Source organism: Hippoglossus stenolepis, chromosome 8 (genome assembly GCF_022539355.2).
Source record: "Hippoglossus stenolepis isolate QCI-W04-F060 chromosome 8, HSTE1.2, whole genome shotgun sequence".
NCBI lineage: Eukaryota > Metazoa > Chordata > Actinopteri > Pleuronectiformes > Pleuronectidae > Hippoglossus > Hippoglossus stenolepis.
In genome coordinates, this window is record NC_061490.1 from 15,717,054 (window position 1) to 15,740,835 (window position 23,782).

The 23,782-nt window shown below is 42.6% G+C and overlaps 1 protein-coding gene across 2 annotated transcripts; it reads left to right on the plus strand.

Moving 5' to 3' along the window:
- The first annotated feature begins 831 nt into the window (after window positions 1-831).
- On the plus strand, window positions 832-23,782 carry fam171a1 (family with sequence similarity 171 member A1). 2 transcript variants are annotated; one of them, XM_035163579.2, is made up of 9 exons: window positions 832-1,307; window positions 9,286-9,513; window positions 10,292-10,384; window positions 13,399-13,557; window positions 14,210-14,386; window positions 18,368-18,484; window positions 18,642-18,756; window positions 19,494-19,611; window positions 19,950-23,782. In XM_035163579.2, exons 1-9 carry the CDS (start codon window positions 1,196-1,198, stop codon window positions 21,543-21,545), a joined length of 2,715 nt encoding a protein of 904 aa, XP_035019470.1. In that variant the 5' UTR covers window positions 832-1,195; the 3' UTR covers window positions 21,546-23,782. The 2 variants fall into 2 exon arrangements, with proteins under 2 accessions (XP_035019470.1, XP_035019471.1); XM_035163580.2 differs by having other exon boundaries at window positions 19,956-23,782.

Consider the following 23,782-nt stretch of genomic DNA (forward strand, 5'->3'; position numbering starts at 1 on the left):
CAGTATGGAGGCATTTCATGTTTTTTTTCTTTTGTTTTTTTTAATGGTTAAAAAAATCGGTCACCATTGACTTCAATTGTATTGGATTTGGCTGCAACACTGTTTACCCCTGAAACTCCGAAAGGGTTTGTGGACTCAAACACTTTCACCCACCCCTCCATCGGCATAGAGGGGAGTAGATAATGATTGACTTTACATTTTTGGGTGAACTGTCCCTTTAAGACCTGGCCATGCTGGTATGTGTCTGATGTGGCTACATGTGACAGAGAATCCCAAATCTGAAAGAGTGCATTATTGTTTTGTGTGTAGCCTTAACAACTGTTCTCAAGGAGATCATTAGAAATACCAACATGTAAACAAACCAGTCGATTCAAAAACATTTTTTTATTACAGTTACAATGTTGGAAGAAAAAAAGCTTTTTAAAAGAAAAAAGAAACTGACAGGCCTATCACTGACAAATATAACCCAAATCCCTGTCGCAAGATTGTGGATCTGTGGTGAAAAATGTTTCTACATTTTTTATTTTTCCTTACACTTAAGTACTATTATCCTTACACATTGCATGTTACTTATTATTACTGACTGATGCCTATTTTTGACTCTTGCTGCTGTAATAGTGCAAATTTCCCCGTTGAGGGACTAATAAATGATTATCTTATCTTATTTTATCAAAATGATTAGATAATTTAACAATATATCACCTCTCAGGGCCCTAAAGTCCCGATTTATTATTATTATATAAAATAATCATCAAGTTTATGGGCTCCTTGCTTGTCTGTTGACTCAATAAATTAGAAGCTGAAAGAAACTTTCCTCTGGCCGGCAGGTGGCGCTGAGGGTCCGCGGATGTCAGCGGTGCTGCGTGTGGAGGAAGCCGCCTGTCGGTGCTGTTTCTGGGGCCTGAGGCTCAGAGGAGCGGGGCCGTCCTCCTCCATGACTCTGGACAGTCGATGACAAAATCCACCGAGCGGCCAAAGGGCTGGTGATGCACGACAGCACCGAGCACACTGCGCTCTTCCCCGGCGTGAAACACCCAGGAACGCTGCGGCTGCCGGACATGGGGCGGGACCTCCTTTGTGGAATTAACCGTGTGTGCGCCCATGTGTCCGGTCAGTGAGTTTGGAAAAAGCCGAAGATTTGGTTTCTACTTAGTTTTTTTTTTCATTTAACCTGCGTTCACACACATCTGCAGCGATGCGGGCTGCGGACCGGAGCAGCGCCGGAGCCGCGGTAGTTCTCTGCCTTTTGGGATACCTCGCCTCCGAAGCCGCCGCCAAAACGCTACCGGAGGACTCGGCCACCGAAGGTAAAAGTGCGTTTTCACACGTTGGCCGGGAAAAGGAGCTGGTTGGCTGCTGTTAGCGGCGGCTAATGGTGCCGCTAGCTCCTGGGATGCTGATGTGACCTGAACTTAGCTTAGCGTTAGCGAGTTAGCCCCCACACACACACACACACAGAGGGAGCAGGAGAACTTCACCACCTCTCAGGGGTTTGTATTAAAATCTGTATTCATCCTCCTGGACACTATTTAAAACCAATGTGTGCTGTTGGTTTAGTTACTGTAGTTAAATGTGTTGTTAGTGAGTGAGGACATCCTGTTGTCGAGGAGCAGCTGCTGTGATTTGTCTTCTTTTTGAGCTGTTATGTTTCAGTAAACACACTTTCTCTCTCTTTCTATCCAACAAGCATCACTGGTCAACATCTACAGGACATATACACTTCATCTAGTCTGCAGAGCTTGCACTGCTTAACATGTTGGCCTGATGCATGTTGGACTCCAGGTGGTTTTAATAATAATAATAATAATAATAATAAAATTAGTTTATATGGCACTTCTTTTGACAGCAGAGCCAGAAAAGTAAAGATGAGAGAAATAACAGTCAGCGGGATGCAATGTGACAAGGAGGCCAGACAACCACGTTTAGGTGGTGTTCAAATCAAATGAATAAATATGGAGCTGTGTCATAGGAAAACTTGAACACATAAAAGCAGTAATATGACAATAAAAATAAATGGGACAACGTAAAATGAGAAGGCGAAAAGCAAACGATAAAAACACAACATCACATGAAAGCAACTTTTTAAAAAGGGGTTTTAAGAAGTGGATTTAAAAGAAGTCACTGTCTCTGTGAACCTTTTCTCCTCAGGTAGGTTGTTTCAATAGCAATAAAACAAAAGTCCAATATATGTTGATATATTGCTTATACGTTGTGCACAGTGAGGAGGTATAACACATCATTTGATCTACCTCAGATTTGAAAAAAATGTGTTTTTAATTAAAGAAGAGCTGAAAACCTCAACCTTCTCTCTGGAGCAAACTGAGACTTTAAACTGAGAAGAAGCAATAATGGGACATTTAATGACTCATACAATTTCTATCTTATTAACATTTGTGAGAATTATAAATTGTAGAGTAGCAGCAAATTATTATTTTCCATCTTTAATTGGGGGTATTGATCATCTGATTTATAAAAAGTCATCATATAGTTACAAATGCTTGCCATAATCTTCCAGACATCTGATATCTTTACATAGTTTAAACCGTCTTAAAGCAGTTTCAAAGAGGCAATGTTTGGGGATTTGTGCATCACAAATGAATTCAGAAATTAATTGATTATAAAAATCAGTTGCTAATGTAATTATCTACTGATCCTCATCTGAATATTCTTACGTTTTGGTGTTGATTTGGGTTCCTGATGTTTTATATACCATATAGAATTTGAGTGACAAATAATCTGCCGAGTAATTGCTTCTAAAAAATAAGTTGCAACCATAAAATGCACGAAACATAGTCACAACTTAAGTTAGAAATAAAGTAAGATGACAAGGGCGTTGTGATGAAAACAGAGATGTGATAAGTGAACATATTCTCTTCCCCTCGGTGAGGTCTGCACACCAACTTTTTGAAGATCTGAGCGGATCTGTTTTCAGAGGGTATCCCGTCACCGCAGCAGCAGACACATGCAGCGTTTCATAGCCACCGCGAATCAGGATAATCTGCAGGAATCTCCTTCAGTGAATCGCTTCAAAGACGACTCTGTCGAGAGGAGCTGCTGAAGTGGAACCACATCTGTTTTATCCATCACTTTTATCTCTGTCACAAGCTCTCATACTCGGCCGTCTGTCTTCGCCATTTTTGGCCAACCCACATTTTGTCCTCGTGCCGCAACTGTGTTTACAGTGGGAGTATGAATGTAAACACGGAGTAACTGTCTCTGTAAATTGGAAAATAGTTGGAAAATACAACAATGAGCACCTATTGTCTCTAAAATTAATGTGGCTACTTAGACCCTTACTTAGTTTTATATTTTATAAGAAGTTCATGACTTTTTGAAATAGTTAATGTCTGGAGGCTTGTCAACAGGCATGATAATCAGCTAAATACACTAGAACCTCTGTGTAATGTTGAAAAAACAAAACAAGATATAATTTCTGGAGAATCCATGAGATTGCAATGTTTTGAAGTCCGTCCCGGCCTCTGCCTGCTCCCTGTTTTCCATTTCTTTCTCTCAGCTCCCCTGGTTTGCCCCAGAGTGACCTTCACTTGTTCCCAAGAGAAGGGGGGTGTGTTCGGGTCGATACCGAGGATTTCTCCTGGTCTGTCCAGCAGACTGTATGGATGACTGGAGCCAGACAGACAATCTACCCGCAGATATAGATCTCACTCACATTACTGCTGCCCATAATAGGCATGGCGTTGCCTCTCCAACAGGCAAACATTTGCTGAAGCTGTGCAAGGGCTGCCGGGAAGCAGACCAATCAAATCATATTGTCATCAGCTAGCCTGGCTTAATTTTAATCATGAGATGCTGGTGTAAGGGCCAACGGCAGCCCGCTTTGACGAGGATCCACCAGGTCACGAGAAGGCACTGAGTTTAGGGGCCGTGTCAACTTGCTCCTTAGCCGAAGAGCAGAACCACTAATGTTAAATAGAGCGGTATATAGACTGGAGTTAACTGAGGTAAGATGGAGAGCGTCCATTTGCTCTTAAGCCTGGTGATGTAACCTAATTGCCGACTCCCCTGCTGAGTTAATGGAATTGACCACTGCTATCTAATCTTGCTTTTAATCCAGGTGAGAGAAAATAGCAGGCCAGACGCCTATTGATAGCTATTGATATTGTTTGTGATTGGCAGCGCTTTAACAGACAGTTGTGTGTCTTCTTTTATTTTTGCCTTATTTTGCCTTTGCACCTGTTTCTTGCTGTGACACGTTCAGGAGTCCCGTCCCTTATTCCTGCTGGTGATTCATACTATGTCTATTCACATCTATTTTTATTCGTCAGATCGTCGCATTGAAAATCAGACGTTTGATAGTCATCTGAATGGTAAACAAATGGCTCCAGTCATTGTGTTTTTCTTCTGCTGCGGCTGAACGAGTTATTAAATCCAGAAGCATAAACAACAGACTGTTGGCGCCTTAGGTTTAAAAGGCATGCGTGATTGTAGTTCTCGTAATGATGAACGCTGAACTGGATTGCTTTGTTTTTGTGGTGCTCAAAATGATGAATTGATTGTTTGCTCGACAGCAGGGATGGATCATGTTGTCTTTAGTGCCCGACCCATTCTTCAATCTTAGGGCCAAAGCTTATACCAATTGTACTTTACATGCTGTGTTTATAAATAATTTTAGATAAGGGAAATAATGGGCTTGTCATTAACTTTCCAATAATGTGTTTCACAAACAAGGCAGCAATTAACCGTGAAGACATTGCTTGACTCTGCACCACTGTCTGCTCTGTGATGTGTACTCTGCTCCATGTGCTGCAGACAGTGCTGACAGTATTGTAAACAGTGGGGTCTGAGCGTGTGCTGCAAGATAAACTATACGAGGATGCTATTTCTAAATGACCCCAAGCATATTCTTCTGCATTGTAAGGTTTGTGTTGGACAACATATGTCAATATATCTGTGATAGTCCGATACCAGCTAGCGGATCTAATCTTATGTGAGATGGTAAAATACAGAAAATACTTAGTGAATCGTTTTGTAATTGATTTACTTCATTACTCAAACAACTCTCTAGTGTTATTTTATTCCAGACTCCCCCAGCGCAGTGTGTCTGCTTCTTTGTCACATGGTTTCTGGCTCCTCTCGTGCTCGACCATGTGTTTCGGCCTCAGATGGTGAAATTGCCTCTTTTGCTGTCACACTCTTCTTTGGTAATGTTTCCTTTTACATGTCCTGTGTTTTTCCAGATAATTTTACTCTGAACCTTCATCACAATTTCCTAAAACTTAACTGGTACTGAGTTGTAGATCACTGGGATATTCTCCACGATGGCGCATGCAATGTATTTCTAATTATCAAATCTTGGAGTAACTGCTGAATCAAGGAAATTTAATAGCATTCAGTGTTTTGTTTTTTGTTTATCATCAGTTTTAAATTTAAAACAAAGGAATTTCCAATCCAATTAAAAATGAAAGCAGTTAATTAAACCAATATGCTGCTTAAATGTGAAAGCTAGTAAAAAAGCATTTACATAATACGAAGCAGATTTCTAATGTAGGGCTGTTCAAAGTGAAGAAGACTTGAAGTTAGGACTTGAAATAGTTGTTAGTCTTTCTCAGAAACTCAGAAGAATATCACTTTCAGTTTATTTCATATTTTCACTTTCCCAACCTCTTAAAAACTCTTTAAATAGAAGATACTCAATAACTGTAGCAACTGATAGGTTCTCTGTTTCCCTTATTATCAGCTCCAAATTGCACAGGCTGTTCTTGGACACATCTGTGTAATTCAGAGCTAAAACCTGCTACTATTTGGCTGGACTGCAACAACGAGGTCAGCCCCTGAAATGTAAATGCTAGTGGCCGAGTGATGGAGTTGCACCCCTGTTTGGCCGGCTGAGCAATGGAGTTCCCTCATTGTCCATAACGATATTGCGTACTTTACATAAAAACTGCAATTTTAAGCTGTGTCCTTTAGTGTTGTTTCAGTTTCTTGTGCCACATTAGTAATCTCCTCTGAGACAAGCTGACCTCTTGGAACAGTTCTACTTTCTCTGATGATAGAAACTCTCCCTGGTTCACAAATTCTCCTTCTGTGTACGTGTATGAGCTATCACATATAACATAATATCGCTATCATATGATGGTATAATTTAAATCTTCTAGCAAACATAAAAACACCTTTTCTTCTTCTTCTACAGCTTGTAAACTGTGTTTGATTAATTTCATTATATGAACCTTTAGTTTTTTCACTGGCATCACTTTCACCTCCATCAACTTGTGACTGATTTTAATGAGCAGCGAGCACAAGTGGAACTACACCTTTGATGCTCAGTGTTGTGTACAAGCAAGCTTTCCACTTAGCCTTGTGTGCAGAAAGCATCTGTCTCCCCCCCCCCCGTTTGGAAGAACACCAAAGCCCTTCACACACCCAGTGGAGGCCGGCCATTCCATGCATTTCCAGTTTATCACAGCTCACTTTCACGAGGGCAGAAATGCTTCTTCTCCGTCTAACTTCTGATTTATACACTGACTATGAATTAATTCAAGCTGTAGTGGGGCTGAAGAACATACACACACCGGTTCTTTTTCCTCACTGCTTCCTCCTCTTGTGTATTCCTACTCTCATACAAACACACAACCACCCTGCTGCTTTGACTGCTGTTGTCCGAGATAATTGGTCTGCGATTGCAGCGTCGGTCAGGCTGAACTCTCTTTGATGCCTTTATCCTCCATATGGTACTTGTACTCACACAGATAAGGGTAAAAATAGTGAGAAGCAGCTATGGAGTTACTGGTTTAGCTGCAGAATCGAAGTCTTTCATCGTTATTCAGGCCAACCATCTTCTCTCCAGTGTGTCGGAGCACAGAGAAGACTCTGAGCTTGTTTAACAATGATGTCACCACAGTACTGATTTATTGGATGAGGACTGGGAGGGGACTGTTGCATTTGAGTGTGCATGTCTGGAGTCTCCCAGGGGAGTTCTTCTAAAGTGAGCACAGCTGGTACCCCTAAGAACATATCAGTGGGAGTGGGACAGGAAGTGAGGTCAGGGTCTCTGCAGCGCGCACACACACCAGATCCTAATGCAGTGGGGAGTTTCTGTCAAGGGGAAATCCAGCTTTAGTTTTCTCTGCTATGACAGTAATAAAGAGGAGGAATGAAGTGAAGGGTCAGAGTGCATCTTTACACCAGACCTTTTAGGGTAATGATGTGTTTCGTTTGCGGCCGACACGTCGCTTCGCCAAACCTCACTGCCTACAAAACACAACATAACTTCCTGCCAGGCAAAGGTATCATTTTGTGCACCGCTCAGTTTTTTAGGTGGAGCCTGCACTCGGGCTGAACTCTTACCAGATATTGTCAGAGTGGTTCCTCGCTTACCGCAGGATCTCTGAGTGGGGGGAAGGGGATTAGCCTTGCCGGCGGTATGTATGTGTTAGCGCGTGTGTCACGGAGGGTGGGGTTACAAGAAAGAGGTACAACCAAATTCAGTGAGTATGGGGGAGGTGGGTATGTTTAGGTCAAGGGAGATGGAGGTGACTACTCTTTCAGCCTTAATTGAAAGGTCACCATGGGTCAGTCGGCAGTCAATCATAAGCGGGGCCCACAAATGTCATGTGTCCAGGAACAGAAACGACATGGGTCTTGGTTGTTCTTGAATAATAATGTTTTTGTACCAAGTTTGTTTTTTATCATACCTTTGGGATATGAAGCTGAAATAGATGGCTTGTTTGTTTTTCAGCTTGTGATGAGCAGCGCCAGTGAGCTGCCAGTTTCTTTACAAAACTGCTTTTAGCTTCGCAGGGTGGTTAGTAGATGCATTGTTTGGCACTGCAATGTTAGGCAGTCTCAAACAAAAGCTATTCTGAGAGAAATGTAGTGAAATATTTGGATGGATGACAGTTGATTTAGAGTTATAGTGATTAAAGACAACGTACCTGAAATCCCTAATAGTGTCTGAAATTTAGGACCAAATTCTCCCAGATTGACTCCTTCGACACCCCACGTAAACAAACAAACAAATCAGACTATGACATGTAATTATGCAGAATACACAAAGTAGTGTAAACATTTGATCTAAAAACAGCATGTCAGCCTTCTTTTCCTTGGCTGCAGCTATTGTATTGAACCATATTCTGTGACCGGTGTAAAGTCTGGCTCTGTTGATACATCTTTTTGTGGTTCTTCTGTCTCTTAAGAAAAGGTGAGAGGAATGCCAAGTGCTGTTTTTAAATTCCAAGGTGAAGATCAACAGAAGCAGAATGAACGTCACATTTTTGCTGACCCTGGCTTTAAATAAACACCTTGAAATTCTTTTTGACATTCAACTAAAATATGCAGCAGTGTTTCCTATTAATTACCTAATGTATCCTATTTCATAATGGACCTACACGACTTTATCTTTAGCTAAACAATACATTAGACCTCTAATGTATTGTTTAGCCCCATAGCTTCTCTGTAGGTCTGCGTGCAAACAGATAAAAGCGGGAGAGTTGTGCAATTGGAAGATATGAGTTGATGACATGTTAAGTTCTCTAACTTTGGATAGAACTAGCAATTATTTTTGTGTTTTGTCTAAAATGTTAGAAAACAGTTTAAATGGCCCAAATATATTTTTACTAGTATATTTTACCAGTTTACTGTCACATAACAAAGAAAGCAGCAAATCCTCACTCTTGTAAAATAACCCAACCAACTTATGATCCAGACAGTTACAGGTTAATTTCCTGTTGATTGACTTATAAATATACATTTATAGTCATAGTTAGTATTTGATTCTTTCTGTTTAAATCATAGCATAACACTGCATTTGTTGCACATCTAACAAACAATTTGTACAGTCACTTTTTGTTTATTAGACCCTTTTGAGTAACATGGAATGAACGTAGTCCACAGCTCCTCTGTGAGCCGTTCTTCAATCAACAGGCAGTCTGTGTAAGATTTTATTTTCCTCATCTCCATTAGAGGAGGTGTCCTGATGTACAGTTGTTTTTCCTCTCTGGTCCAAGGCTTCTTTGACAGAGGGAAATGGTCCATTGTTTTAGAGGGGAAGTGCCATGGGCAAGAGTCCAGGAAATGGTCAGATGGCTGTCTATTTGTGATTGGCCGGGATTCGGAATGTCATATCTGTGGATTTAGAGGCAAAGGGCCTGGCACCAAAACAGAACCCAGTGAAATAGATGGCTGTAATTATAACACCGCTGTGTTTTATGTCTAAACATCACTGCCTGTCATGGTGGCTCTGAATTTATCTGCAGTGTTTTTCCCTCTCCTCGCCAGCACAAACTGATTCTGTATACGTGGCTCAGTAAACGCTCTGTTTGTTCACAGAGGTGACTCTGAAGGTTCACCTGAGCGATGCCAGCACTCACCAGCCCCTGGGAGGAGCCGCTATTCAGCTCTTCGCCAACCACACGTCTGTAACCACGGAAACCTCATCAGCTGATGGCAACACCTACCTGCGCTTCCCCTACCGCCTTGGGACACCACTGGTCGTCACTGCAACTAAACAGGGATATGTGCCAAACTCTGTGCCCTGGACTCCCTCTAGATTACCTGGTAGGTCTGTGGGTGTGTGTCTGTGTGTTAATGTGTTTCTATGTTTGTGAGTGAGAGAGGGATTGATGGATATTTTAGGACAGACACAGACGGGATGTTATGAAATACCCACATTTAGAATGGCCCTGCTGGCTTGCAGGTTATTGATTTCCATGTGTTCTGTCCTCTCTGTGTGAGTGTATATATGTGTGTGTGTGTGCGTATGAAAGTGAAATAAAAATTGTGCGACTTTGTGCCAGGTGTTGGATCTAATGATAAGTGGTCTGCTCCATTACTAATTTATTACAATAGATGCCATAACCCAGCAAGGGGGATGCTTAAGCCTCCTTTTCAGGAACACACACTCTCATATACAAAGTACCTCCCACGAGGCTAGCGTACAGTGTGTCTGTGTGTCTGGGAGTGTGTGCGTGTGTGTATGTTGCAGTCGGTGGGGGCACTCAAGTAGGGTGGTTATCATAAGCCAACGGAACGGCGGCCAATTGGATTATCACGCTTACCAGCTCTGAACAATGGAGGAGTGAAAGGAAGGAAGGGAGAGGAAAGAAATGCAGTTTGCTGGGTCAGACTTGTGTCCCGCACAGCAGACAGGATGAAAGCTGGACTATTAAAAATGCATAAAGATGGTTTAATGACTTGTTATGTCGGATAGTGATCTCTCTCTCTCTGAAGTGGCCCGGTAGATAGCAAATTGTTTCTTATCTGATTGTGAATGTTTGTGGTTAGTTGATGCAGTGTGTACATGTGTGTTAAGTGTGTGGTTCTGTTTGTGTTCCAGTGTTTTCCTCCATCAGCCTGGACCTGCTCCCAGAAAGAGCTGCTACTCTGATGGTGTATGAAGATGTGGTGGAGATTGTGTCAAGCCTACAAGGTAAATACAGAGTTTACTGGAGATACCAACTAGCCACAATGTGTGTGCGTGCGCGTGCGTGTGTGTGTGTGTTTTGGACTACTTTCCCATTCACTGTCATGTCAACATGCTATTTTAAAGCTGTTTCCAGACATAAACTCCAGAAAATGTCTTGAAAGTTAGGTCATTTTCTGGATTTGCCTTTCACGTATGAGGAAGAACAATTTTACTTTCTTGATTCTTGTTGTTCTGGGTTTGTACCCTCATGGTTGAATGCACTTATTGTAAGTCACTTTGGATAAAAGCGTCAGCTAAATGAAATATAATGTAATGTAATGAACGTATCAGGAATTTGTCCGGGTCATATGCGTTCACAAAAACAGCAACAGGCGATAAGTAGCATCTGGGTAGAGCCTGTTGGAGGCAGAACATGACGTATACATTGAGCTACGATAATCAAATGTACAGCATATTGACACGAGTACAATCTCCTGCAGCTTTCCTCATATGTGCAAGGCAAACTGGAAAAGGTCTAGATCCAAATTTCCTGGGGTTTGACTTCATGCAGGTGAACGTCTTTTATTCACAGCACATAGACACCGGCGTCGGATCTTATCGCCAAGAGCTCTCGAATCTTGTCTGTCCAAGTTGACGTCTTCGTCGACATCCACGTGTATGGCACCTCTTTTTCACTGCATGTCTGAAGGCAGCTTATGATCAGATATACTAAGATGGCAAACATTTAACCTGGCTAACATCTGCATTTTAATGACTTTAGACTCTTAGTCTTTTGAAAATCTGATTTTCACCCATTCACCCTGCCCAACAATCAGAATGAATACTGATATATTTATATACTGGTTTTTAATAAAAAGTTGAGATAATTGAACTCTATATTAAAAAGCCTATTGTTAAGTGAGATCTCATAGATTAGATTCTGAAAAATCCACCCTCCTCCATCCAAACACCCACACACACACATACAAATATACATTAAGAGTCTGTCTTTGTTAGTCAGTCTCTTTGTTAAGGTAATTATATTAGATAAGGCTTTCTCACTGAGGCAAAATCAATTTGGTCGTTTCGTCTGCTCGGTCTTTTGTGTGTCTCGGGAGTAATTTAACACGTCAGCTGTGTTGTCTTACAAAGAAACATCGGACACAACACATAAATACACAGACGCCATTAACACGTAAAATCTCTTGCCTACAGTAAATGCCTGAGCGGAGCATTATGTAGGCTCTCTGTTCGACACACTCTGTTTGTCATGATGCTGTGAAGTTAGGCACCCAGGGGGGTCATAAACTTGGCGTGTGGCACGAGGAGAGAGAATAAAAGAGGGGGGCCGAACGGGAGGAGGAGGAGGATGATGCAGTATGTGCTGGGAAGTGAGGTTGTGGGTGGAGTAGTTGGAGAGAATAAGGGAGAAAGGGGGATGGGCTGCACAGTGTCCAACAGAAGGAGGAACAGATGAGGTGAAAGAAAAGTGGAGGGAAAGAACCAGAGGAGTTGAGGAAGCGATCACACAAAGAACAGAAACTTGGTGATTTTCTTTCACCAACACAACCACAGAGGGAAAATTACACCTGAATTTGATGAACAAGAACAAACATCAAAGTTAACAGATCCGGTCGTTGTGCAGAGCCATACTTCATGTAGAGTTTGAACTAGAAACACAAGCACTGCGAACATTCATATACAGCTGGATCTGTGTCTCACTGCTCAGGAATGTGTGCTCGGCACAGTCGGACCACAATGACATCACCTTGCTGAGTCCAGCTACACGCAGATTTGACTGTTTATTGCTCTTCATCCATAATTTGTTAATGTCGAACAGAGACTGGTCTCATGCAGGGATGTAGAAAAGTGAAAAAGAAACATTTAATGGCTTGGCAAAATATCAAAAAAGAGGCATCACAGTGGCTGAGAGAACAACACATTATATTTACTGCATTGATCCAGAGTAACGTCCATTAAGCCTGATTTGGTAGTAAATTTATGAAAACACATTTGGGAAAGACGAGGAGTAGAAAATTGCTGTGTAATGTGTTTACTGTTTATGGGAAGTTTGGGAATTTGAGTTCAGATTTCTCCATTAAATTTAACAGGGAAACTGAAATAGAACGTTAAGTTTGCAGCGGCTGTAGCTCAGGAGGAACGTCCTCGGGCAAGAAATGGACGGCAGTGCTGGCAGAGTGTGAATGGTGTGTGATAGAGTTCTATATATAGAAGCCCTGTATGATTGTGTGTGTGTGAAAGGGTGACTGTATATTGTAAAATAAAACACTGAGTGGACTAGAATAGCCAGCAAGAAAAGTGATAAATCATTCTTGAATATCTTGCACACCAATCAGTTTAGAGAAGTAACTATTGTTAGTTATTTAGAATCCAAAGAACATCTGTTTAGTGTATGTATATATATATATATATATATTTTCATACCATCACATAGGTTTGAAAAGGTTGCGAATACAAGCGGCCGAAATTAGTGTTCTCCGTCGGCTGGGCTCTGGGTGAGGAGTTCAGACATCTGGGGGGATCTCAGAGGGAAAGGGGACGGTTGAGGTGGTTCAGGCCTCTAGTCAGGATGCCTCCTGGGCGCCTTCCTTCGGAGGTTTACCGGGCACACCCAACCAAGGGAGAGGGATTTCTGGGATACCCTATTTGGCCAGCTACATCCATGATCCGGGCCCAGATAAGCGGAAGATGATGGATGGATGGACATATTTTTAGAGGGAATTTTATGCCTACATTAGAGAGCGCTTAGAAGAGATGACAGGAAAATATAAAACTGTGGTCTTCCTAGGTCAGCAGAGCTATGTCAAACATTGAAAGACAAATTGAAGGAAAAAAAGATCATGTCTTGGGAGTTTTGGTCTAAGATGCAAAACAATGAATTGCCATGCTCCCTGTTTGTTTTCGACTGTTTTTCGACTACTTTGTTTTATGTTTAAAAAAATAAATAAATGAAACAACACTATAAATTATTGATGTCAATGGTTTTCTGATATCTGTGCATTTCTGTTACTCCACAGGTTTTAGACGTCAGCCCAACGTTCACTTCCAGCGCAGAGCTCTGAGTCTTCCTGCCAACACTTCCTATGCCAACCTGACCGCTCTGCTCACCGTGGCCAGCTCCCCTTCACACATCCAGCACTTCCCTCACCTGCAGGTCCTCGGTGGCAACGGCACAGGTGAGGCTGCAACTGGCAAAACAGCACAAAGCAGTTTTAAGACTCCACATTAGTCGGGCGTTGTTGACAGTGGGGAGAAGACTACTGGGAGGGGATGCGGAGTGAAGAGTAGAAGCAGAGGTACATCAGAGAGACGCTACCCTGGAGAGGCCTCTATTTCTGACCTCCTGAAACACAATAACCCCTGTGTGTGCTCTCTATTATAACACAACACCCATGTCTGCACGCTTTCAGGCATCCTGTTTGGGTGCGTCTTTGTATGTGTGTCGTATGATTTTTGTGTGTCCTTCAGCTTGAATACCTCCTCAAAAGCTCCCCCTCCCCACAGCGTGCGTCTTCTCTCATCTCCCTCCAGGCAGCACCGACATACTTGTGCTTTGTGACACTTTCCAACCTTGGTCACTCTCTTTTTTCACTCACCAGCACATTTCCTTCTATCCTGTCTGTCCTTTGTTTTCTTTCCTGTCTGTCTTTCCCCTGACAACTCTCCTTTATCTAAGCTGTTTTATGTTGCTCCCCGCCCCCCGCTGCCCACTTCGTTTCCCTGCTCCCCCTCCTTTTCCCTGCTCCCCCTCCTATGCACCTTACTCCTACTCTGGCTCCTTTTTGGTACATGTTTCTCCCTCTTACACTCTCCCTGCTTCACTCACAGGAGCTGAGAAGAAGTTTGAGTTGACTCCCGTGGCAGCCATCTCTGTTCATCTACTGGCCAGTGACGGTGTGGAGCTGCAGGTGACTGAGCCAATCACGGTGTCTGTGCCCCTGCCGGCTGACAGCGGCCTGAAGGAAAATGATCACATCCCTGCTTGGAGATTTGACCCGCGCTTGGGTATGTACTGACACAAACACCAAAGCTTCTTCTGACTGTCTGAGCACTAATAATAATTTCTCCTCTACATATGTGTTTGTATCACTCTTTATGAAGAACAAAGTGAACTGTTGTGAGCGTGCAATGCAGTAAATTATTAACTACAGTAATGAGGCCTGCTTTCCATGGGTAAATGATTTGTAAAAATTGGAAAAAATAGGAGCATTAACTCGAACCACGAGAACATTAACACAGTGAATAAATTTATTCATAAGGTCACAGGAAACAAATGACCAAAATACGGCACCACATTAATCTGCAAATTAAAACATGAGTACTGCTACACATCACAAGATTGGACCGTGGATGCCTAATCTTCTCAAACTCAGTTTAATCTTGAGAGCATACAAGTTTGTAGTCTTATAGCAGAGCCCCCTCAAGCCTCTCTGGACCCAGAGCTTTATTTCAACAGTCCTAAATCTGTGTTGTCAGACATCCTGCACCACGACACGCCCAGCTCCTATTGGACAGGCTGAGCTGAAAGACAGCGATTAGATCATCAGTCCAGTGAGATGTGTCTGCACTACAAAGCCTCACGCTCTGTGTACATTAGTGTTACATTTCCCCATCTACTGTTTCTCCACTTTACAGTCGTGCTGTACGAGTGCAGGGCCTATTAAAATTCTTCTGGTGAAACAAAAAAGTGCCGCGTTGTTTGATCCAGAGTGGAAAAGATTAGTTGTGTAATCGTCTTGTAGTTCAAAAGTAAAATGTGGCGCAATTTTGGCAATCAAATATTTTTTTTAAACCTGCAGTAAGTCATTTTTGGGGACATTTTTGGGGACATTTAGTGCAGAACTATTGATATGTTGTCAGCATTTCTGTTTAAATGACAAGTTTGTTGTAACGCAGTTGCTTATTAAAAAGTTTTAATTAAATGTGGCAGATATGGAGCAAACATACAGTACACACATACAGTAAGTTGCGTGACCAATGTCCAATCTTCTTTTAGCTCTGGTTGTGGTCACTACCAGCTTGTGAAGTAAATATCCACTATTTTCACAAGACCTTGACTGAGTTATTTTCTGATCATAACCAATCTGACAAATATACTGTACAAGGAAATCCCTTTTTACATGGAACAATTCTAAATATGTTGTCTTCAAGTTGAAGGGGGAGCTGAATGAGGCAGAGAACAGTTGTAACAGAGTGGACTGAAGTATACCCCTGCATGCCTCATAAATGTCTTCCACTTTAAACATGTTTAATCCCCAACATCTAACTCTCCAAATACCCCCTTATAATATTCCTGCTAAGAAAGCAAAGCTTTATCGGGCCAATGGTTTGTTTAAAATCTCAACCATGGTTTCTCTTGTGATGGTTTTTAAGGATTCCAGGGCTTAGTTTAAACGTAAGAACTTTCAGAGCTTATAAAAAGGGCTTTGATAAAATCTGAAAGAACACACACACACACACACACACACACACACACACACACACACACACACACACACACACACACACACACACACACACACACACACACACACACACACACTTGTATTTCCACAACAGAAGCTATCTCTGGACCCCTCTCCGGGCCACATCTCATGTTCCTTAGCAACCCACCAAATAAGTTACACAACAGAAAGTCCTGACTCCTGATTTGAGATTATTCACTGTGTGTGGGTGTGATATGTGTTAAACTGAGGATAAAAAACACTCTCAAAGAAGGAACTTTGATATCTGTCTGGTGCCCTTTTGGAGGAAAACCTCAGGCTGATAAAAAGCTTCCTCACAAAGAAGCCAGTTTTGTTTACAAAGTGCACACATGGACCACACACACGCACACAAAAACCAGTTTCTCTTGTATAACTGACAACTTCTCAAACATCAGGTGAGCATTGGGCTGAATGATGTCATATTTAGACAGATCAAGTTCTTATGTGTTATTCATAAACAGACACACCTTCATGCTGAGAGGAGTCTGATGATGCAAATGAGGGAAGAGCCGACTGCTATCTGTGAATGATGCAAGTGCTGAAGTAAAAAGTCCCATCGTCAGCTGTGTTGACTTTGCATGAATGGCCTTGAAGCAGAAGTCATATGCAAACTGTATTGACATTATAGATGTTTGCAATGTGTCTGAGCAGTTGTCAGACTGTCAGCACTGTATTGTATGGAAGCGTGGGAACAGAGTCATTAAATGTCATGATTAAACAGGTCAGTCGCACAGAGACAGCCCCCTGTGGAAAAGACAGAACCAGAGTGACTCTGGGCAGAGCTGGGCTATGTGCGTGCAGGCCTGCGATGCTGAGTCACACAGCTTCTCTTGTTTCTCCCTGCCTCTGTTTCTTTTGCCTTTTCCCTTATCTCTCCTTCCATTTGTCCACTCTTGCTTCCTTGTTTTTTCCCCCTCTTCCCTTTCCTTACGTATTTGTCTTTCTTTGAATATCCTCTCCTTCTTGTTTTGTTTCCTCCCTCTTGAAGATTGATGCTGACTCCTGACTTCTTCTTGTGCAACTACAAATAAACATAGGAACAAAGTAGCTGTCACCGTGCTAACCCTGAGACTTTAAGAGGAGGGGCAGGGTAAAGACACAACTGAATGCTTCCTCTTGGTGCAGATTTACTGTGAACCGATCAGTCAGTGCTTTTGGCTTTGTTGTGGTTTTTGGCACTGGCATGGTTGGAGCTGCCATTGTGTTCCTGTTCATTGGCTCCCAGTGATATTTGACAGAAAGCGCTGCCTCCCTGTGGAAAGGTACTGCCACAACACTCTCTCCTCTCTAACAGTCATGAGCTTGAATCAGCGGTTTCTCAGATGCATATCAGGGCATCTCCAGGTTGGGTCTAAAATTGTGTCTCAAAAAGCATTAACTTCAGTTTCAGCAAAACCAAATTATGGGCTGTTGGGGGAAGTTATAAAGTACAAGTGGGATTGTGGTTTTTTTGGTGTATGGGTGTGGTGGTGGGAGATGGGGAGTGGTTCAGTTAGCACCACCACAAGACCTGTAGCATGGAAGGAAGCTCATAGTCTTGCAATGGGCAAGTTCAGGAAAAACCTAATTAAATTAGATGGATTAATCATTTAATCTATTTTCAAATGCTTAACTGGATTCATGTAGCATTAATTTGGTTAATTAAATTATAATGAATGATATTCAGCTGGGTATTTAGTTACAGATATTATACGTACTAGTTACCTCCACAAAGGAAGTATTGTTTTTGTTATATGTTTGTTAGTTCGCAGAATTGGGCAAAAACTTCTCAAGCGAATTTCTTTGGAATTTTGTGGAGGGATGAGCCATGATGTAAGAGAACCCATTAGAGATCTGAGTCAGGGGGAAGGGCCAGGATTTTATTCAGTCGGTCAAATAACTGCCTGTATAAGAGCGCTCGGGTTATGATGTGCTGGGAAGAAGTGGGCCATGGAACAGGATGTGTTGTAGTTGTTGTTATGGATGAAACATGGTGTGAACATGGCTGTAGCCACTAAAGTGGTTGTCAAGTAACTTAAAAGGGTTTAGTAACAGCACCAGATACAGAAAATTTGATATTATAATAATCATTTTTAGCCATAATCACCGTGACAATTTTTTTCCATCCTACTGTGTTAGGTCTGATAATAAAACTGGTTTTTAATATATATATATATACATATATATATTTTAATATGGTATTAAATGTCATTCTGTGTGGTGGTGTAAGTGTGTTTTTGTTTTTTAAGTGTTAGATTCAACCAACCCTGCAGTGACCCTGTTAATTGAGTTTACCTCTGTCACATTACTGAATAGTTTGGCCTTAAACGTAACTAGTTTACGTAGATAAATGAAGTAAAGTGGAGAGCTGCTTTGTCTTTATTGAGTTACTGAGAGTCAGGCGGGATGTTCCTGCAGGTCATGTCAGTTGTCTTCACACAGTGAGCCTGGTGCTGACACAGAATAAATGTAGAGAATTTGATTTCAAGCACTGATAGTGCATGTCTGTGTGTGTTTGCAGGCGCCTGGATAAAGAGCAGTTGGGGTCATGTGCAGAAGGAGGGCAACCAGCTCAGTCTGACCTACATTGCTCCTCAGCTAGGATATTGGGTGGCCGCCATGTCGCCACTGCACTCAGGTGATAAACCACTTTGACACAGATTTTATTTAAAAAAAAACAAAAACATAAATGAAACCAAACATACCTCTTGGCATGTCACGTTCACAAGTGCTCACAATGATGTATACTGTGAGAAGACAATCTTGCAGACACTTTCATATTCTCCTTCCTACAGATCCATTGGTTGCGAAGGATATCAGCACATACCACACTGTGTTTCTACTGGCCATACTGGGAGGCATGGCTCTCATTCTGCTTTGCCTGCTGTGCCTTCTGTTGTACTACTGCAGGTTTGCGAAACAACCTTTCTACAGAAATATGTTGCATCTTTAAGACTGTCAGAGATTCATCAGATTTGTCCCTAAATGAAGGAGATTTACTATTTTGACAGTGACAAGACTGAACAATAATGAGTCAGGTCTTCTGACTGGTTATTTGGAAAATTTGAATGAACTTAGGTTTTATTTCAGCCTTAATACTATGGTTGTTGTAGATAATGTGCTTAAACAACTGCACAGGAACCGCCATCACATTAGTGATAGTATCGCTTGTAATAGCAGGGACCAGAGCATTGCTCATACATAACGTCACTGAAACTAAGATGTAGGCGCTAGGTTTGTTTTGAATCAATTGTTCTTGTTTCTGCAAAATACAAAAACAAACATTAACATAATGAAAAGGTTTAAACTCTCAGGCTCATTCCTTTTTATACATTACCTATTCTTCATCAAGATTCCCATGGAAATCAAAGTTGTGCATAGTACGTCATGCTGCTGTTTGTTCTGGTTGCAGCACAAATGGTGTAATGCAGATTTTAGCTCATTTAAAGCAGACTGGTACTTAGTTAGTTTGGTAACTGTGCTGTTCTGCAAATATAAGCACTCAAGGAAGGTTTTCATCTGATTTGTGTTCCATTTAAAAAAAAAAGCTCATTTTTTAAAAATTAATTGTTAAAATGTTTGTTTATGGAAGAAGCTGATTCCTCTAATTTATTCATAAACCTCTGCTCTTATTCTGTGTTGTGCAGGCGTCGTTGCTTGAAGCCTCGAGTGTCTCGACGCACGTTCACGTTGTCCTCCGGTCTGGACAGTAGTAAGAGGGACCAAGCCACCTCCATGTCCCACCTCAACCTCATCAGCAATGAGGTCTGTCTGACATTCAGATAACGGTTCATTCACTAATGTGTAATGTAAATATCAAATGGAGGGCGTACCTTTAGAATAGAGACCTGGATGGCTTGGTTCAAACTCCTTATGTTGGCGCATGTGTGTCAAGAAGAGTGACAAAATCCCACCTGGTTCCAGGGAGGGGCTGTATTGACTCTGGCTTTTTCTCAAGCCTTTGGTTGGCAGAAGAAGCCCCTATGGATATTTAAAAAACTGTCTATCTGTTCCTCTCCTGTGATTAAATTACACTTTCCTTGATTTGAATAAATAATGTTTTCTATGTGAATATTTAAATAGTTTCTTACTGTTTTTTTAAGGTGCAGCTGGAGCTTGTTTCTACAGCAACTGAGCCTGACATGACCACACCGATGCTGAAGCCTTTCTCATATGAGCATCAAGACAATCAGCGTCAGCACAGCTTAATACATCACAGCAAACACAGCCGCTCTTCTCTCGGCAACAGCCACCAGGGCTCATCTCTTGGCAACCTGACGCCTCGCAGCAGAGACTACCGGCAGTCTGTGGAGACGTTCCAATTAAAGGCCGGACTTTCATCCGGGACAGACCGGGGCTACCGCCAATCATACACCTCCGTCTGCTCGTCCAGCAATCCGATTTCCGATGCATTTTCGTCAGCACATCATGGTCAGGTGTCAGCTAACCTGCTGAGCAATATTGGGATTGTTGATTGTATCTCCCCTTCCTCTCCTCCCCACTCCCCCATTAGAGTGGAGGGAGTTGAGTGCAGGGCTCCTGACTACCTTCTGTCCCGGTCTGTGGACCACCTGGAGCGCCCGAGCCCCCCTTTGCTCTCCCGTCCAGGACAGCTGCTCTGCTGTGGATCTGTGGACCTCCTGAGTGGGGGAGAAGGATACCCGAGGGTGCGCCCCACACTGGTGATCCCAGCACACTACATGCGCCTTCCTGGGGAGCACCCACTATCCGGTCAGGCCCTCTTGTTGCAGACTGACCAACAGAGTGACCTGGAGACCATCCAGGCAGAGCTCAATGCCTCACATTCCCAGCAGCCCCTTGGACAAACCTCCACAGACTGCTCGCCAGGTCCCAGGAAGCAGGGTGACCGAGGGGGGCGTGGCCTAACTGAGTCTCTGTCTATTCCAGGAGCTCTAGGCGAAACATCTCTAGTGGAAATAAACAGTGAGGACACCTTGTTGGCTGAAAAGACTTTAATGGAGCTCAGAGGAGGAAAGCCTCTTCTTCACCCACGAGCCTGGTTTGTCTCACTGGATGGACGCTCCAATGCTCACATTCGCCACTCCTACATCGACCTCCAGCGGGCGGGGTGCCAAAACAACATGCCAGTGTCAGGAGGTCAGCAAGGCAGGAGGCATGGCAACGGCAACGATGCCAGTCTGGACTCTGGCGTGGACCTGAACGAGCCGAGAGCGGGGCGCAGGGGGAGAGACGTAGTGCGGAAGGAAAGAAGGATTGAGAAAGACAGGTCGAAGAGCACAACACCAGCCATGACCTACACTCAGCTGGTGTATGTGGATGATCTGGATCGAGGAGGCAGCGAGGAGGAGACATCCAGTTGCAGCCCTCAGGACATCAAAACAGGACCTGTTCTGTCAGACAAAGCAGAGGGTCAAACAGGAGAACTGGGTCAGGGGGATGTGGAGGAGAAAGGAGTAGAGGGGGTACACATACAAGAGCAACCCCCATCACTTTCCTCTTCTTCTCCTTCTTCTCCTCCTGCTTCGCCTCCTGTTTCTCCTCCTGTTTCTCCTCCTCCTCCTCTGCCAAAACCAGACGGAGTGACTTTCCGGTCTGAACACACGCTGATGTCAGTATCTCCAGATGATGATGTACCGCAGGAGGACGGCGAGGAGGAGAAGAAGAGTCCATGGCAGAAGAGAGAGGAACGACCCCTGCTGTCCTTCAACCTGAAATGATCCACAGAATGGCCCCTTAAAGGATAGGTTCACATGTTTTTAAGTTTTTAAATAACTCACACGCCCACATTGAAAGTTGTTTGATGGATGATGTAATTGTTCATACTTTCCATTCTGGCCCTGAAGAAATCATAATCTTCAATGACAATCCAAAGTCCTTGTTCTTTCTGATTCTGAAATTCAGTACTTTATTATTCTCAATAGGAAACAGATGGGTTAAAAGTTACACATCATTTAAAAAAACTAATTACACACGGCAAAAGTCTAATAATACTAATTTGCTTGAAACTTAAACTAGGGCCATGCTCTATTTACAATTTCAAACTGTGAGGAATATCACAAACATTTTTTTGAAGTGAACCTATCCTTAGACCACGACTCCCCCTCTGCCCAGACTACAACGTGAAGGACATGACCATTTTCAAAATGAAACTCTTTGTCCTTTTTAATAGCACTGAGAGAATATTTCAGCACTGGCCCTCTGGACCTGAAGGGGGCGACTCCGATCCTTCATGAACTTCCATCTTCCCTTCAGGAAGTGACCACTGTCCACTTTGTCATTCTCGCCACACACTACATAGACAGTCCACTTTTCAAGCTTGATGTACACACAACCTGAGAAGGGCAAATAGACTTTGATGGCAAGAAATGAGAATATTTTATGCACAACAAAATATGCCTTTTTTTTTTTTATAAATAGCCTTGCGAGTGTAAATGACCTGTAGAAACAAATGATGGGTGGTTCTCACAAAGACTACAGGAACCTTTTATTTTTTTTCTTGAGCCATATTGGCCTCAGTCCACTGGTAAAACCTGGGAACACACTACCCTCATTGAAAGCAAGATTATAGCCCATATTTAGAAATCATTCGGACTGATTTTTTCGAATTGTGGAGCAGCTTTTCACAGTTGGTTTGGAAATGAACTCGTCATGATGTTTTCCTGGGTTTAGTGCGAGCAGCTGCTGTTGGATGCACCTGCACAACGATCAGCCCTGAAATCCTGTACTTTGAATGGTTTTGAATATGTCGCTAGAATTGAATCTAGTTAAAGAAAACTGTACGGGTGTTTACATGATCTCCACAGGGGGATGACGTTTTTGGACTGAAGAAATGAAACCACTATCCTGCTTCTACAGCGTAATCAGATAATGTGACACACCACTACGCCGGTGGGTGAGGATCTAAGACCACTACGAAACTGTAGCTCTACCCAGAGTGATTGTGAGGTGTATTAATATGAAGGGTTTTTGTATTTAGTGAACCACTGACTGGCATATTTTTGTTTGCTCTGATGGCTATGCATCACTTTTATACGTCTGCTTGAGATGCCTTTTTTGTCATTTTAATCACTATGATTTTATTTGCCAACATGAAGTATTTTATCCAAAAATAGGCTCTTTTATTGTTTAATCTTCAAATATTTTAAGGGCTTTTCTTCTTCACCTGCCTTATTGTTGGTTACAAAAACAGACACACACACTAGTATGTACCTTTGACCTGAAACCAAACTGTTTTTCGCTTAATTTCACCTTAATTTTTACCATTTCCTGATGTTCCAAGTGCCTTTTGAACAACCTGATTCAACCTTATTCATTTCTCACCTTTTTTTGCCTTCAGCTTTCCTCCACTACCTCAGCCCTCCCTTTCTCTCCCTCTTGTGAAAGAAAGCATGCAGTAAAACTTTCCTCCGCACTACAAGCTACACTGCAGACATCTCAGTAAAATGTCTACCAGCTGCTGCAACAGTAAAAATCCTCTACAGCAATCAACGAGGCAGCGATTTCTCTTTTTCAGCGTAGCACAAGACACATAAAGCTAAGTGTGACTGTACGTGAAGCTAATCTGCAGGTCATTTCGATGCATCTTCTTTATTTTTGTGTTCCTGGAGGGGGTGAATGTTTGTGTAAATGTTTTATGCGTGTGGTGGTAGTGTCCATCTGCGATGCTGCCGGCTGTGAGTTTGTGTTGTCGGAATGCGTGTCCACGTGAGAGTGCTAACAAATAATCAACAGACATCCACTCAAGAATCATAGTCATAGCAATCAGAGAGTGTATAGTTCTTTCCTTTCCTCTACCCGGTCAAAATGTTGCGTGAGTCGATGTGAATGAACTCTTCTCTCCCACAGCAACCTCCGCTCCGAGGGTGGAGTTGCAGGACAGCAATCCTGAGTGTGTAAATCGGTTGCTTGCATTATATTTGAAGCCTATTATTCTGAATAAACAGCCAAACTGGAA